Genomic DNA, 18,254 nt, shown 5'->3' on the forward strand with positions numbered 1-18,254 from the left:
GTGGCTCACAGCAAGCGCAGAGCTCCATGCCGCCCTCTGCTGGCCGGACACAGCTGTAGGCATCAGAGCTGGGCGAGGGTAAGTGCAACTCAGGCTGGGCAATGTCCTTTTCTCATCAACCTCCCCTGTCTATAGGACAAAACGAAGGTAAAAAACATAAAGCAGGGTGGAGCCTGACCTAATGTTAGCTGATCGAGATGCTTCCAAATGGGAAAACTCCCTCCAGAATGCCAACATAAATACTAAACAAATGATGGGTGGAACCAGTTTCCACTGGAAGAGGCCACACAGAAGAACCGCAGTAGCAGCCTGTTGTCTGCTTTGGCAACCAGGCCTGAGTTCCTGAGCAACAGACCAGGGTAGTGGCAGGAAAAAAGTCTGTAGAGAACAGTTCTGTGTGGTGCTTTAATGGCATTTTGGAAGGCCTGTTCTAGCAAGATAGAATAAAGGCTCCCTGAAATGCCATTGCTAACCAGTCACTGGAATTGTCCCCTATAGCAGGGGCCCCAACCCCTGAGGCTCAGACTGGTATTGGTTTGTGGCCTGTTAGGAACTGGGCCAACAGCAGCAGATGAGTGGCATGTGAGCAAACGAAGCTTCATCTGTATTTCCAGCCTCTCCCCATCATTACCGCCTGAGCTCCACCTAATGTCAGATCAGCAGTGGCATTAGATTCTCACAGGAGTGCGAACCCTATGGTGAACCGTGCATGCCAGGGATGTAGGCTGCCACTCCTTATGAGAATCTAATGCCTGACGATCTGTCACTGTCCCCCATCACCCCCAGATTGGACCACCTCGTTGCAGGAAACAAGCTCAGGGATCCCGCGGATTCTACATTATGGTGAGTTGTATAATTATTTCATTATATATCGCAATGTAATAACAATATAAAGTGCACAATAAATGTAAGGCCCTCCTGAAACCATCCCCCCCACCACCACCTGCAACCCTGGGTCAGTGGAAAAACTGCCTTCCACTAAACTGATCCCAAAGCCCTATAGCATTTACACCCCCACTGCGCTTAGGAAAGGGCTGATTCATTAGAATCTTTCAAGAGTGCTCCACTGCTTCCAAGTCCCAATTCCTTAATGCAGGAATGAAGAAGTCAACCTCCTCTACCACCTGGGACCTTCCTCACTTCTGCAAGTTGTCCCTAATTCTGTCTAGCAGGAACCCCCCGCCCCTCCACCATGGCTGCACCCGATGTGCTACCCCACATGCCATCTTTATTCTCAGATCAAAGTTATTCCCTTCCCTCCCACTTCTTCTCCAACACTCCCCCTTCCTACTTCACATCAACACTGGCAGAGCCACCTGTAGCCCTCCTCCTGTATTTAACTCAGCTATACTCACCTCTCCTGCCTACTTCCTATCTTTTTTCACAGTGGCATTTAATCATACTGACACTGATCATTCACTATTCTTTAGGACCCCCAAGACACATGCCCAATAAGAATACTTCCGGAGGAAACATAACAACCCCAGGGAAGGAGAGCCTTGCAGAGGTACAGTTCTATTTACTCTTTGACCTAACAGATTCTACTTCTGAGACTCTATGCTCCAGTTCTACCCTAACACATTTCAAAATGACCTAATACAAGGTTATTCATCACTTAATCATTTGGAAAAGTCAAAGACTGGTAACAATGCACATGTGCCTCAATAGCAGATTCGTAAAATAAACGATATTATATCCATAGAACAGAAGTAATGTGCAGATATTTTTTAAATGAGGAAAATCTCTAGATACTGATATGCAAAGGGCTCGTTAATATATCGTTACACTTCACTTACTTGATAGCAAGTCGATGTTGTTCAGCAGAAAGGTCTTCAGCTCTTCGACCTAATCCTATGAAAAAGAAAAAAATTTAGAAATAAGATGTTTGAAGTGAATTAGATGACAAATTATAAAAGGCTCTTATCAAAGTCATTTGAACCAGGTAATCTTTGTTTGCTTTATAAATCATAAAGAGTTTCTGTTTTCTTTTTTGTTTTTAATGCCCTGGACCAAAAGAGCTACCCATAAGTACATGTGTGAGAAGCAAAGTCTCTGAAGGTTCATATGGAGAGGCAAAGATTCAAAGTCTTCTCCTACTTAATCCTCACAGTATGACATGGACCCAGAGAACCCTCCCCATCTGGTACATCTGGGAGTTCCTTTCCACTTTATATATGTCTTCCCTGATACATCAGAGAGAGCATCTTGCCTTTAACAGGCTGCCACAGCTTAAATACCTCCCTGGTGGCACTAGGTGCAGACACCTACTACAAGCTGAGAGCTTGGCTGTGGGACATAACGGAAAAAGAAACAGGAGACTTTCCTCTTCCAAAAAAAGTGGGTGGGGGGGAATGTAATCTTGAGTGAGAAAATTACAAAGGAATTATCAACGTTTTCTTCTTTTTATCATTTGTTTGTATCAGAAAAACTCCCAACCAAGTCACATCTGTGCTTTCTGTGAAATGTACACATTAACGTAGAGTCAAAGAAACTGAATCTTAAAAGCAATATGTCAACTGTAAAACTGTATATTCAGCTAAGGCTGAGTAAGGTCACCAACCATGAAGGCAATTCAAAACCATGCCTAAGAGGAGGTAGAGTATTTCTGGAATTTACTTGTTCCTCCCACACACCAGAAAAAAAAAAAAAGAAAGAAAGAAAGAAAGAAAGAAAGAAAAAGGCAAGTAAACATTTTGCTGCATTTAAGGGATGTTCCAGGAAATATGGTAAACTGAGAATGCTTTAAAAAGTAAATTTAGGCAACAAGGCTGCTTAAAAAGAAAAAAGAAGCAGTGTTTTTAAAAACTCATTTTTATAAGATCTCATCAAATAGTAATCTCTGGCAATCCTAGAAATTAAACTGATTTTAGCTATTGATTTCAGTTGCTACTGTCTATAACCGCTACCAAGGGGACTTTCCAACTACAAAGAGAGTGACTAACTCACCCTGCTTTGCTCAGGACTCTCTGATTCTGGCACTGAAAGTCACATCTTCTGAAACCTTTTAGTACTGGGCAAACCAGGACGGTTGTTTACCCTAGAAAGACTCCATCCTTGGTATAAAACTACCCGGTTCTCTACAGAATGACTAAATCACCAAGTATGAACTAGGAATACACTAGGTCAAATGAAATTAAATCAGTTCACAGGCTTTAAGGAAAAATAAGGAAACTAGCTGTCAGAGATAAATTTCAACCTGTCAACATATAAAAAAAAAATGTTAACAGTCAAAAAGTGCTTGTTAGAGCAGTACCAATCCACAGAATATACTTCTACTAATTGTTCCTGGCCTCTCTAAAGCCCATATTGAAATCTTCTACCCAGCTGAAATAATCTTCCTCCCTTTCTTGGAACCCAGTCTGAACAATGTAAATCACACTTTCTGGCCATTTTTAGGCAGTGCCTGAGTGAAGAAAATGTTCAGCTTTATACAAACAGAAGATTCTTCCTTTTCCCAGCTTTGTTGTTGTTGTCGTTGCTACTGTTGTTGTTGTTGTTACGGAGTCTCGCTCTGTCACCCAGGCTGGAGTGCAGTGGCGCGATCTCGGCTCACTGCAACCTCTGCTTCTTTGGTTCAAGTGATTCTCCTGCCTCAGCCTCCTAAGTAGCTGGGATTACATGTGGGTGGCACATGCCACCACGCCAGACTAAATTTTGTATTTTTAGTAGAGACAGGGTTTCATCACGTTGGTCAGGCTTGTCTCAAACTCCTGATCCACCCACCTCGGCCTCTCAAAGTGTTGGGATTACAGGCGTGAGCCACCGTGCCTGGCCCTTTTCCCAGCTTTTTATAGGGAATTATCATTAGATAATTTTCCAAGCCAAACAAACAAATGAAAACAAAAACAAAAACAACCTAGCATTTAAAAATGATTAACCAGCCAATACTATTTAATCTTTCATTAGCTTGTGAGCTTCTCAGAGATTAAACCAAAGCAAAAAGGATGTCACTTCTTTTCAACAGATTTGAAAACAAAGGGCAGAGAGTATCACAAATTAACTTAAATTTAAAACACTGTAAGGATAAACAGAAAACACAGAGTTCTCAGTACAAATACGTCAGCAAATCTAGACTGCCGATTCCGCAGGAAAATGGTGAATCATGGCTGGAAAAGTGAAAGGCTATGATTGACGAGACCTGGAAATTTTGAACAAGATAAAGCAAGATCTGCCAGCATTTGTCCAAACTTTGGACTGTGTACACAGTATAAAAAGATGAGCTCTGCATGTCAGGCTCACTCTGAGAACGAAAAGGAGGGTTGCTATTCTCACCATCATGAACTTGGAATGCCAAGGTTGTGATCTTCTGCGTGACAATCATCAGAGGCCTGGAAGGAAGATAGAAAATAATCAAGATTGGCAAGAAGGCCATTGATGTGCTCTGGCTGTGCTCCCACCCAAATCTCATCTTGAATTGTAGTTCCCATAATTCTCACGTGTTGTGGGAGGGGCCCAGTAGGAGGTCATTGAATGATGGGAGCAGTTACCTCCATGCTGTTCTCATGGTACTGAGTGAGTTCTCACAAGACCTGATGGTTTTATAAGGGGCTTCCCCTTCTCCCTACACTCTGCAGTTCTCCTTGCTGCTGCCATGTGAAGAAAGCCATGTTTGCGTCTCCTTCTGCCATGATTGTTAAGTTTCCTGAGCCTCCCCAGCCATGAGGAACTGTGATTCCATTAAATCTCTTTCTTTATAAATTACCCAGTCTTGGTTATGTCTTATTAGCAGTATGAGAACGGACTAATACAGCCATTGGAAAGAAACTTTTATTCTATTTCTCTGGATGGTGGTTTTTTTCATCTCGAAGTTTATTAAATAAAATACAAAAATAATGAATTTGAAATAAACCATTTTTATTTCCCTTCGAAATCACTTTACATAGGTAGATATAACAACAGTGAATAACAAGCTCACATCAGACACTCTTGTGCCGTTACTAGGTGTGGCCCCTGGACCAGCACCATCAGCATGCCCAAGAGCTAGCTGGAAATGCGAACTCCATTCCAGACCTAGAAAATGAGAATCTGATTTTTTTTTTAAACTCTGTTGCCCAGCGGGGAGGACAGTGACATAAACATGGCTCACTGTGGCCTCAACCTCCTGGGCTCAAGCAATCCTCCCACCTCAGCCTCCCAAATAGTTAGGATTACAGTTATGTACCATCGCACCCGGCTAATTTTTGTAATTTTTGTAGAGACTGGGTCTTACTGTGTTGCCCAGGCTGGTCTCCAATGCGAGCTCAAGTGATCTTCCCATATGAGCCTCCGAAAGCGCTGGGATTACAGGTGTGAGCAACCATGCCCACCTGAGAATCTGCATTTTAACAAGATTGCCAGGGAATTCACTCATTAAAATGTGAGAAGAGCTTGTTTGGAAGATACCTAATCCAGTGCACTGATGCCACCTGGATAGACAGATACACAGGCTCCTTCATCTAAAAGTGTTCTACTATGCCTTGTTCTATAAAAGGCAATTTTTCCCATACACATGAAGTAGAAGACACATTTGTAAAATGCAGCTGCCTGTAAATAAACCATTTATTGACCAACAATAACACCAACTTTAATTTGGAAAAAGCCATCAAATAAAAACTTGCCTGAGAAGTGGCATCTATGTCAACAAGGCTGCCAAGATATCTTAATGAGGGGAAGAAGAGTCTTTTTTTTTTTTTTTTTTGAGACGGAGTCTTGCTCTGTCACCCAAACTGGAGTGCAGTGGCCGGATCTCAGCTCACTGCAAGCTCCGCCTTTCAGGTTCATGCCATTCTCCTGCCTCAGCCTCCCGAGTCGCTGGGACTACAGGCCCCCGCCACCTCGCCTGGCTAGTTTTTTGTATTTTTTAGTAGAGACAGGGGTTTCACCGGGTTAGCCAGGATGGTCTCGATCTCCTGACCTTGTGATCCGCCCGCCTCGGCCTCCCAAAGTGCTAGGATTACAGGCTTGAGCCACGGCGCCCAGCCAGAAGAGTCTTTTTTAACAAATGGTATTGGGACAATGAGATGTACACAGGAAAGAACACAAAAATCAATTCAAAATGTATCAAAGACCTAGATCTAAGAGCTAAAACAAGAGAACCCTTAGAAGAAAACATAAGTATAAATCTTTGCGACCTCAGGTTAGGCACTGGTTTCCAAAAGCACAAACAATAAAAGAAAAAAATAGATTAAATGAATATCATTAGAATTTAAATGTTTGTGCTTTGAAGGACACATACCACCCAAGAAAGTGAAAAGATGTTTTACAGAATGCAAGAAAATATTTGCAAACCATGTATCTGATAAGGGACTTTACTAGACTATATAAAAAAAACTCTTACAACTCAATAATACAAACCACTTTTAGACCACATCTGATGTTGTCAATGACACTCATCCACTTCTCTGTGAGTCTATTTTCTTGTTTCATTACTCTCATCCTAATTCCCATTTTCCATCTCTTGAAAATAATGAAGACGTATTGTAAACTATAAATATATGTAAATAAGATAAACTATTTTAAAGAAAGTACCAACAAATACCCTTTGAAATCTTACCACTATTACCCAAATTTATATCTTATTTGCAGCATCTTTATATCTTAAAGCCCAATGGCCAGTGTTCATTATTTGAAACAAAATTGCTAATGTTGTACACGAGGCTGAGAAAGGGAAAGAGAGCTTGGCTGTGAGAGAAGGAAGGTCATCTACTCCACCAGATCTGGTGAGGCAGGTGTAGCAAGATGTACTCACAGATGACAGTCACTTACACCATGCTCTTTTACATTGAAAACAAAATTCTCCCGCAGAAGCATGAGGTTTTGGTCTCAGTAATAAGGGCTACATTAAAGCTTTTTTAGACCAGACTATAGCTCACCCTCTTGACAACAAGACTTCTGACCCATAACACGCAACAGATGACAAGGGCTATTTTTCTTGAAAGAGAGTCACTCTAAGCATCACATTCAAGGTGGTTTCCAAACACGGCCTTCAAAGCACAAGAGTTTTCTTTCCAAAGCCTTTTTGTCTTATTTTTCTCTTTCTGAAGGACAAAAAAAAAAAAAAAAAGAAATACCTCCAGGAACCAGCCTTCCTTATACAAAGCCCAGTGTGCCAACCATGCTATTTGCAAACCAAGTAAGTTCCTATGTTCAACTGATAAAGAGATAAGATATGTCATGGTATTAGCCTACCTTTCTGTCTCTGTAGAAAGAGAACATTTGTTTTCCTCTATGTTGGGTTAGACCTAATGTGTTCCATGATTGGGTGGTACATGTTAAGCAAAACATTTAGTAGCCTAATATTCACATGTGCTGTGGCCATGAGAATGAACCTCTCAGATCTGGTTCTGTGTGGGTGAGCTGGCCCCATTGCTGCGATTTTACCCATGATCACACTGAGGCCATGCCTCCCTTGGGCTGCTCCCACCTCTGACTGAGTGCAGCAGGGGTACTCAGGCAGGCCCCTCCCTACAAACTGTGATTCTCATCTGTCCAGGAATTTTATCTCATTCAAGGACTCTCTACTGAATTTGCCAAAACTGTCTTAGAACTGCACTCCAATCCAGGACCTCTCTTCCTTCCTTTCCTTTTTCCTCCTCAGGCGTCAAACCTGCATTTCAATCTGTTGGCTTTTCCAGCCTCATCCATTTCCCTCTCCAATTTCCCTAGCAGGCATTTCACCAAACAAATCTCTTATATGCCTATTTCCAGCTTGGCATCTGCTTTTCAGAGAATCCAGACTAATGCAGTACATAATACTGAATAGCTAGAGCAAAGTCAATAAATACTAATTATTCAATATAAAATCTGTACCATTGGGTCTACGTAAAAGCCATACTGTCATTCCTCAGAAAAGATGTTTTTATAGAAAAAAAATTAGAAGCTATGGGTCAAATGTTGTCACACATCATCTAGACCATACTTTCAACAATATATTGCTTCCATTTTAAATAGCTAAAGAAGTTAATTTAAATATTTAAATTTAACAATCTAAATAAAAAGAAACAACTCACATACTCACATGACAGTGAGTTTATGAAACACGATGAACTAGTAACTTATAAAAATGCTGACCTAAAAGCAACTAAAAGGAAAAAGAGTTTAGAATCTTCCTACATGCTTACTTTTGTGCAGTGCAAGGAAAAGCACCATACTGTCTTTCTCAAAACAAGTTCTCTCTGAACACTTTTTAACTTGATGAATTTAAACTTATAGAGAGATCTGATATGAAAATTTACTTTGCCCAAGTTACTAAGACTCGAGAATCAAATCCTTAGAGTTACTGACTTAAGATAAAACTTAAGTCATCTATGTCATACTTCAGTCAAATCATAAAACAATCCAGAACACATTTATTGATTTATTATTGGAATTCACGTTCTTTTTTTTTTTTTTTTTTGGCAAAAAAATACAAAACTCAGTACAGAAGAACATACTAAAAGCACAGGAAGGACAAAAAAAGGAGGAGATCCATAAATGGCTCCTTGATGCAGCCCAACAATTTCCTTAGGATTATGAGGCCTCCAAACTTGAGCTTCTCTCAGATTTTCACTTCTCCAACCTTGGATTTAAACACACTTGTCAATTATAGCATCCAAGGAAACCATCTGACCAACATGGAGTTGGACAGACTCCAGCATGGATGAAGTATTATTTTCATTATCTAAAAAAGCCAAAGAAAAATCTTATGTTTCTTCTCGAAACTAAGATAATTAGTCATGACTAGAAAATGAAATATAATAGAATAGGAAAAATTAAGAGAAAACAAGTAGCTGAAGATATGTCTGAAGTAAAAAGAAAGCTAGAACAATGCCAGCGCCCCCCATTATTGCCTTCTGATACAGACTCCAGGCAATTCACTAGATGTGGTACCCATTCATTAATTCCCAATATCAACTTCTAACCAAAAATAACTTATCTTTAAAACATTAAACAAATTTCTTAGATTTGAGCAATATTTCAATAAAACCTACCTATTTTACCTTAATCTTTGGACCTAAAGTGGTCGGTTACTGGTGTCGGAAGAGCCAACCAACCACACGTCTGGCTGGCTAGCATCAAGATGAACTGACATTCAAGCCTCTAATATTGTCCCAACAGATAATTTTAGAACCAAAAGGCTCTACTTCATATCTTTATTACTTCCTTTGCTTATAATAAAAATCCACTTGTGGTACTTGGATAGTAGAAAAGCAGGAAGTCAGGCAAGCAAGAAGTTTGGCAGGGTAAGAGAATACAGGTTCAACAAATTTCCACTCAACAGCAACCTAGACCACTACTGCCATCTTGCACAACTCCAGTGGGTGCCAAGATATAATGTGACTTGTACAACCTGTAGCTCAAACCCAGTAGCAAGGGACAGAGAAAGCTCAAGCAGCATTTCTTCACCTCCCTATTGCTTCTGCCTCTCCTATACCCTCCCCACACTCCCTGAATGACTGCAGAGGAGGAGGATGATATTACAGCTTCAGTGAAATGCTCCCAATTCCTATCAATTATGCCAGCATGAAGGGAGAAAATAAGCGACTCCAGAAGTTGCAGCAAAGGAAGTACATAGTTCTACCAGGCTTCCTAGGGATGCAAATAAAGGCAGAGATCACCCTCTGGACTCATTTCAGAGTTCACTGGTATCTATTCAGAACCACCCAGGGGTCAACTAGAGTAGGAAAGCTTTTACTCTTTCAATTTCTTCAAAAATTTAACTTCTATATTGTGGCACTCCACAGCAAAATCACCAATTCTCTATTTGAGCAAGAACCCATCGAATATACTTGGTATAACTTATGTCTGCAGAACTGAATTCCAAGTGACTACACTAGTTATTGAAAAGCTGGCAGCAGCATGAAAAAGAAACATGAAATAAACAAATCTGGAAATCTCTTGGCAAATACCCTCTTTTTTCCTTATTATAGAACCCAATTATTTGAACTTACTGGCCTGGTCAGATGGAGTGACCAAGATGTCATAAACCAACAGAGGAAAACATTGTGCATGGAACAACAGGACAAATGATCTTCATCACTAGCAAGAGGTACAGGCAAGTAATATTTCTATTACACCCAGTTAAGGCAACAAGGAACACAAATGGCAGTTGTTCCAATTCTGTTAGCTTCAGTGTCCCATAACCTTTTAACATGCATGCAAATATATTTAAATAAAATTCCAGGATTTTCTCTCATTATTATAGTAATATAAAAGAGTAGAATGAGTATCAAAATCACCAATACTGTTTTTGCATTTTCAATATTTCCTTTCACTCTTTTTCTATATATGTCCACACTAAAAAGAAAAATGCAATCTTGGGACATGTATTTGTCTTGCGGTTTTTATAGTCTTTGAAAATATCATTTTCAATGGAGGCATATTAGCACCATAATTTAATCATTCACCTCTTTTAGACCATTTAGGATGTTTCTGTTTTATCACCATTATTGACAAGAGCTGAACATCTTTATGAACAAATTTTGATTTCCTCATGGTAATTTAACTCCTAGGAATTTATCCTATCATAGGACATGAACATTAAAAAAAAAAAAAAATTCTTGCTTGAAATTGATGGTGAAACTGCCTTCCAGAAGAGTTATGCCAGTTTACACTCCCACTAGCAGTACATAAGAGTTCTCATTTCACAGTGTTTGCAGCAACACGTGGGCAAATCAACCTGCCATCGTGATGGGAGAGCAATTATCTGCCTGAATCTAGCCTACCATGGCAAAAGTTAATAAGAGTTCTTGCTGGGGCCCTCCAAAGAAAACTCGATTTGCACCCTTCTGTGAGCAAAAAGGAAGAATCGGTTTGCTCTCACACACCTAAAAGGAACCAAGTACCAGCCGTATTACAAGCAATCATTGAGCTTCCTGCAGGAGAACAGGAAATACTCTAGTGCTTTTAACAGCCCACATTCACAGAGAAAACATAAAGGATATTCACCACCACATGTATTGATACGAATTGTATTAGCAGCACCAATAAAAGTGTATCTTGTTTGTTTCCCTTACCATTAATTCCAGTCCAGTCCATGAAAACTTGATTACTCTTAGAATGATAAATACAATTTCAAGTCCCAGAATAACCTAAAGTACAAGTTTATGTGTTCTCCAAAATTAAACACACACACACACACACACATATATATGTTGTTTGACACAAACACTAACCTCATCTGATCCCATTCAATTCCTATCTGTGCTCTTATTCTGAAGGCATAAGTATGCTAAATATTTAGATTTGCATGCATGCTCAAAAGAGAATGGCTATACATCAGGCTGCTTTAAAACACCAGGTTCAACTTCAAAATACTACTTTATCTCTTGACAAAATCCTAAACAAGATACTTCAACTGCAATAGTAGAGTTAAATCAATTCCATTCTGATGAACTTGTGGTTTGCTTGCATGCCTGTAATGAGAATAAACACTGGTAAAGAACCTCTCTAATTGGCAATTTGTGATTTAAAACATTTTGTCAATTTCAGGTTGGTATGTACTCTCCATGGATGTTAACTGACATTACCCAGGAAGAGGGATTTATGGTAGTGAGGCAGTGTGCCTTTATGGTGGTAGGGAAAAATAATGCTGCTTAATAATGATAAAAAGAAAAAAAAGACAACATACCCTTCGAGAACTAGATAGTAGGGCCACTCAATAATTAGAGAACTGAATCACGTGCAATTTTCGGGTGGATTTTTATTCTGTATTATTTCCCTAACAACAGTGTCCTTTCTAGTTCAAATATTTTGTAGTTTTGTGGGTAACATCAGAGATTTCTTAATACAAGGAGATCCAAAAAATGCCAGAGAATAAACGACTCTCGAGGACATTTATCAAGACTATGTGGCTGAAAGTGAGGTTGACAGGAACTGATTTCCATCCTCCTCTGGTGTCAGACCCCCAAATCCACGACATTCTGAAACACGTGACTGTTTTCCACAAATGCCCTTTATTTTTTCCCTTTGGTAACTTCAGAACTCTAATTACACCCAAAATGATGTAGAAATTATTCAAGAGTTTATGGTTTTAATAAAACAAATGGAGATGTGACAAGAACAGCAAGAGATGCAGACCGTAGAGGCATCCTTATCCCGTACGATCAGGATCAGGGGACGGTTGTTAATTCATCAAAAGGTGGGGATCGTAAAACAATGCGCATGAGCTTCCTAGGGCGGCTGTGAGAAATTACAAGCTGGGTGGCTTACAACCACAGAAATGCTTTCTCTCACAGTTCTTGAGGTTAGAAGTCCAAAATCAAGATATCTGCAGGACTGATTCCTTCTGGAGGCGCTGAGAGAGAATCTGCTCCATTCTCCTTCCTCGCTTCCGGTGGCTGACGGCGACCCTTGAGCTCCCGGGCTTGCCGTTGCAGTACTCCAGTGTCGGCCTCCGTCTTCACACGGCTGTCTTCCCTCTATGCATGTCTGTGAGTCTGTCCCTCATGGCTTTCTTACCAGGACACAGTCATACTGGATCCAGGGCCCACTCTAATCCAGTGTGACCTCATCTGTTTGTTTTGTTTGTTTGTTTGTTTGTTTGTTTTGAGACCAGGTCTCACCCCGTCGTCCAGGCTGGAGTGCAGTGACCTGGTCTCGGCTCCCTACAACTTCCATCTCATGGGTTCAAGTGATTCCCCTGCCTCAGCCTCCCAAGTAGCTGTGGGACTACAGGCGTGCACCACCACATCCTGCTAATTTTTGTATTTTTTGTAGAGATGGGGTTTCACCGTGTTGGCCAGGCTGGTGTCAATCTCCCAGTCTCCCAAAGTCCCAAAGTGCTGAGATTGCAACTGTGAGCCACGGTGCCCTGCCCAATGTGACCTCATCTTATCTTAACCTAATTGCATCTGCAAAGACTATTTCCAAATAAGGACATATTCTGAGGTGCTGGGTGGACACGAATTTTGGGAGGATACTATTCAACCCAGTACACAATGATACACTCATATTTTAACCTTTTTTTTTTTTTTTCTGAGACAAGGTCTTGCTCTGTTGCCCAGGTGGAGTACAGTGGCATTATCACAGCTCACTGCAGCCTTGACCTCCTGGGCTCAAGCAATCCTTCTACCTCAGCCTCCTGAATAGCCAGGACTACAGGTACACACAACCACACCCAGCTGAGTGTTTAATTTTTTTGTAGAGATGGGGTCTCACTATGTTGCCCAGGCTGGTCTCAAACTCCTGGACTCAAGTGATCCTCCCACCTCAGCCTACCAAAGTGCTGAGATTACAAGCATGAGCCACCGTGCCCAGGCTTAACTTTCTATACAAACTTAAAATATATAACTAGACATTCGTTCTGCAGTCTTTGCTCGCTTCTGTCTCCTATCACCGAGCCTGGTGATAGGGCACCAGGGTTCCCCAGTCACTGCCTCCTGAAAAATTAACTAAGGAGCTTTCCACACAGGACCAAAGTCTTTCCTTGGAGTGCAGAGCTGCTGAAGGATGGCATCTCTCTCACATAAACCCCAGCCACTATCTCCAGAGTCATTCCCTCTAGCACAGGCTGAGAAGGCAAAAGAAAGTAAAGATACTTGCAAAAGCCATCTGAGTGAAGAATCCTTCATGTTTACACTTCCTTCTCCCAACCCCCAATCCTTTCAGCATTCTCACTCACATTTAATTCAATGGCAATTATTTTTAATAGACTAAACTTATTTTGGGGGCTTTCCAAGAGACCCAACCTAGATTTAGAGAAACTATTCTCTCTCCTTTCACGTTCATATATAATCAGCTTACATGTAAGTTGTGATGGTCAATTTTGTGTGTCAACTTGACTGGGCTCAGGGATGCTCAGATAGCTGGTAGAACATTGTTTCTTGGTGTGTCTATGAGGGTTTGCAAAAGAGATTAGCATTTGAATCCATGGACTGAGTGAGGAAGATCCACCCTTGTCAGTGTGGAAGACCATCATCCAGTCCTCAGAGGGCAGGAACAGAAAGGCGAAAGGAAGGACTCATTCTCCTTCTGCTTGAGCTGAGACATCATCTTCTCCTGCCCTTAGGTATCGGAGCTCCTGGTTTTCAGGCCTTTGGACTCTGGGACTTACACCCCTAGTTCTCAGGCCTTCAGCCTCAGACTGAAACATACCACCAGCTTTTCTGGATCTGTAGCTCACAGATGGCAGATGGTGGGACTTCTTGGCCTCCATAATCACATAAGCCAATTCCCATAATAAATCCCCTCACATAAAAATCCTATTGGTTCTATGTCTCTAGAGAATCCTGATACTGATACATACATACAACGGCCATAAACAAGTTTGGGAATAAACACATAAAACACTAGCTAAGAGTATGACACAATGGATGAGGGCCACCAGCTACAAACACTCTGTGCACCAGGGACAAGATATGACTGACAGGCAATAGTAGCACCAACCCTTGAGAGCCCGGCAAGAGACCTCCTGCTACCTGAGATCCAGATGCATGACTCTGGGGTGCAGGGAGCCCGGGGGAGGGAGGGGATGGCGATCAGAGAAGCTTTTTAAGGAAAGTGATCTTTGAGTTGAGTTTCTAAAAATAAAGTAAGAGATTTCCAGGTTGACAAAGATAGGAAGGGCTTTCTATCAGGGGAATGAGCAAGGCACAGGCACAGAGGCAGGAACTAACCCAGCATGTGTGCAAACCACAGACTTTTCTGCATTGTACAGTGGGAGCAGATGGCAGGAGATGAAGGCTTAGCAGGTCCAGAGCATCATCAGCTTTGTATTTTAGAACCTCATTCTCATTTTTTCTTTTCTTTCTTTTTTTTTTTCTTTCTTTTTTTTTTTTTTTTTTTTTGGACACAGTGTCTTGCTCTGTTACCCAGGCTAGAGTGCAGTGGCACAATCATAGCTCATTGCAGCCAAAATCTCTTGGGTTCAAGAGATTCTCCCACCTCTACTTCCTGAGTAGTTGGGACTACAGGCACATACCACCACACCTAGCTAATTTGATTTTTTTTGTTGTTGTAGTAGAGATGTGGTCTTATTATGTTGCCCAGGCTGGTGTCAAACTCCCGAGCTCAAGTGGTCCTCCTCCTCTTGCTACCTTGGCATCTCAAAGTGCTGAGATGATAGGTGTGAGCCACTGTGCCTGGCCTAGAATCTCATTCTGATGCGTGTAGAGAGCAAAGACTGGAGACGGGGCAGGGCAGAAGGAAGGACAGCCAGTCAGGAAGGTGTTGCAGGCTTGGGGTGGTCCAGGGTGGTGGCAGTGGGCATGAAGGGCAGTGGGCGGATTCTAGTGATAGACAGGCTGTCGCACTGAGAGGACCTGGTGACACAAGGACGCAGGTGGTAAAGGAAAGGCTCTCTCGTACCTCCACAGGCACCTGTCTTGCATTTCTGTGCTCTTGCAAAGCCCTCCCTTCTGCCTGGAATATCCTTCCTCCTGCCTAGAATACACAGTGTCTCTCGAACCTGGCATTTACCTAACATATTGGCCACTCAAAAGTTGTTGCAGAAATGAATAGATGCTTCCTGCCTTAAAAAGAGAAGATGATATATATGAGCCATAGGTATTAATGTCATTTCAGCCAGTCAGCGATTTTTATTTAATATCCCAACCAATATGGATGTTTAATAATGAGTCTCCTGGAAACCTTAAAGAAAAGAATAGTAAATACTAGAGTATTTAAAGCATTCATTTCTTGAGCACCTATTAAGTGTCAAGAACTTTTCTAACTATAGAGGGGCTCTGGGGTGAAACCAAAAAAGTGGTTTGTTGATTGAATGCTATGGAGAGTTGCAATCCTCATTTAGAGATTCCTTTTGATACTACACCTGCCTGGCTATTTTGTTATCATTGTTGTCCCCATGTTTTCCATATTTTACTAGCAATGCATGTTGGGCTTTTTGTTTCTTTTGTTTTTTGTTTTTTTAAGACAGGGTCTTGCTCTGCCACCCAGGCTGGAGTGCAGTGGCGCGATCTCAGCTCACTACAACCTCCGCCTCCCAGGTTAAAGCGATTCTCATGCCTTAGCCTCCTGAGCAGCTGAGAGGAGGTGCCTGCTACGACACCCAGCTAATTTTTCTATTTTTAGTAGAGACAGGGCACCATGTTGGTCAGGCTGGTCTCAAACTCCTGATCACCTCAAGTGATCCACCCACCTCAGCCTCCCAAAGTGCTTGAATTACAGCCATGAGCCACCACGCCCAGCCTGCATATTGTTAAAAAACAAAGTCTGTGAATTTCTTTCTGACAGACTGAGAAAGCATGCTCTACAATGTGGGGGAGAAGGCACACCACTGGAAGAAAAATAGGTAAAATCCCAGAGGCCTGAGGGTAAGAAGAATTTACGCATGAAAAACCAGTCTGAGACCAAACCATGGTCGTAAAGATTTAAATGCAACAATCTCTGTCCCAAAACAACACTCTTTGCCTTCCTGAGCCCTTTCAAGGTGGGATAGTTGAGTTGCACAACTTGCAAAGTTAATGAGCCATGAGCAGTCACTCCCTCATTTCACTGCCTGGTCGCCAACAACTCACTGAAGGAGGTACAGTCCAACCTGAGTGGGGAGCTTGGGTTCTCCCTGTCCTCAGGCTGCCTGCAGAGAACACAACCAAACTCCCAGGAAGTAATGTGGATAACAGATCACACATCACCAGGAACAGCTCTGCTGTAATGTTCATTCTTCAAGATTCACAAAAAGTTGTTCCTGAACTAACCTCAACAGGGCACAGAATTCTCAGTGTTCTATCCACAGTCTTTACCATGTGACCAATCGGAATGGGGTGGCCCAGCAGATTAAGGCCATGGTGATAGACAAAATGTTTACAAATTATCCTTCTAGTTGCTGAAGGTCAAGGAGGCCTGGGGGCCGGGACAAGGGCAGCCAGGAACACTCAAAGCGGTCAGGGTAGTAGGTATTTATCAGCTAGTATGAAAGAATTTCTATATTAACGAGTGAGAGATGAAAACACTAACACAGGGATAAAAAACCAAATACTGCATGTTCTCACTTCTAAATGATGAGAATATGTGGATACATAGAAAGAACCACAGACACTGGAGCCTCTCAGGAGGTGGAGGATTGGAGGAAGGAGAGGATCAGGAAGAATAACCAATGGGTACTAGGCTAAATACCTGTGTGACGAAATAATCTGTACAACAAACCACCATGGCACAGGTTTGCCTATGTAACAAACCTGCACATGTACCCCTGAATTTTAAAAAAAGAAGTTTAAAAAAAGAGAGAGATGAAAACCAACCCAGAGTTCAGAACCTCAGAACAGGGGTTGACAAACTTTTTCTGTAAAGAACCAAATGGTAAATATTCTAGACTTTGCAGGCCACGTGGATTTTCCACAACTACTCACCTCTGCCACTGTAGTGCAAAAGCAGTCATAGACAATACATAAATGAGTAAGTGCCTGGTTGTGTTCCACTGTAACTGTAAAAGACAGGCAGCAGGACAGATATGGCCCACAGGCTATAGTTTGTGATTCCTGTCTTACAGCATAGCAGAGCTAATAGTCTTACCAATCAATCAAGTCTCGAGCCTCAATCTCATTAGCAGTATCTTACCAACTAATCTAACCAAGCACCAATGATTCTTTTGTGCATGCTTGATGTTTACAGACCCCAAGAGACCAAGTCAAAGTCAGCAGTCAAACCCCTCTCCCTAAAGTAAGATACTCACCCAGAAAAATCTGTAGTGAGAATTCCATAGTGGAAGATGTATATTCGGCTGATGTGGCATATTGTAAGATATCCCATGGCTACAAAAAAGGAATATCTGGAAGCAAAAACATAGATGATCAGGTTATTATGCATAGCAATAATGCAGTTAATGTTCCCCTCTTCCTCTCTTTCACCTTCCACATGCAATTGGTCTCAATGTCCTATCTGGTCCAGCAACATCCCAGTCCACCTTTCCACCCACTACTCTAGCTGAACCCTTCATCTCTTCTCACCTGGACCACTACAGTGGCTGTCAGCCTTAGCTGCATAATGGAATGGAGCTTTGCAAACCGCAGATCCCTGGGACCTGCTCCCAGCTATTCCTGTTTAATTCCTGCCTCACCTGGCAGGTGTAATGGAAGTGCGCAGCCAGGGCTACCTGTAAGGTCTCACACTCAAGATGCTCCTCTTCACAGCCCTCATGTTTACATGATGATTTTTGTAAAATACAAATCATCACCATACTGCTGGCCACTTCCTCTTTAAACATTTTATTCTCTTGGCTTCCATTCTCCTGTTTTCTTCCCACCTCTCTGGTTAATTCCTCCAAGGCTCCTTGCTCAGCTTTCCTTCCTCCACCTACCCCCCAAGTGTTGGCATTTCCAAGCTCAGCTTGGGACCCTACC

General features: G+C 41.8%; 1 protein-coding gene across 2 annotated transcripts in view; it reads right to left on the bottom strand.

The window, feature by feature from the left end:
- MBOAT1 (membrane bound O-acyltransferase domain containing 1) overlaps window positions 1–18,254 on the bottom strand; it is a 112,541-nt gene that overhangs the window by 26,029 nt on the left and 68,258 nt on the right. For both annotated transcript variants that reach the window (XM_010354102.2, XM_030928062.1), the window contains exons 4-6: window positions 17,588–17,683; window positions 4,273–4,328; window positions 1,797–1,851 (exon numbers count right to left, since the gene is read on the bottom strand). In XM_010354102.2, coding sequence (XP_010352404.1) covers window positions 1,797–1,851; window positions 4,273–4,328; window positions 17,588–17,683 — 207 coding nt within the window. The remainder of the gene's footprint in view (window positions 1–1,796; window positions 1,852–4,272; window positions 4,329–17,587; window positions 17,684–18,254) is intronic.

The sequence above is a fragment of the Rhinopithecus roxellana genome, chromosome 4 (genome assembly GCF_007565055.1).
Source record: "Rhinopithecus roxellana isolate Shanxi Qingling chromosome 4, ASM756505v1, whole genome shotgun sequence".
NCBI classification, from domain to species: domain Eukaryota; kingdom Metazoa; phylum Chordata; class Mammalia; order Primates; family Cercopithecidae; genus Rhinopithecus; species Rhinopithecus roxellana.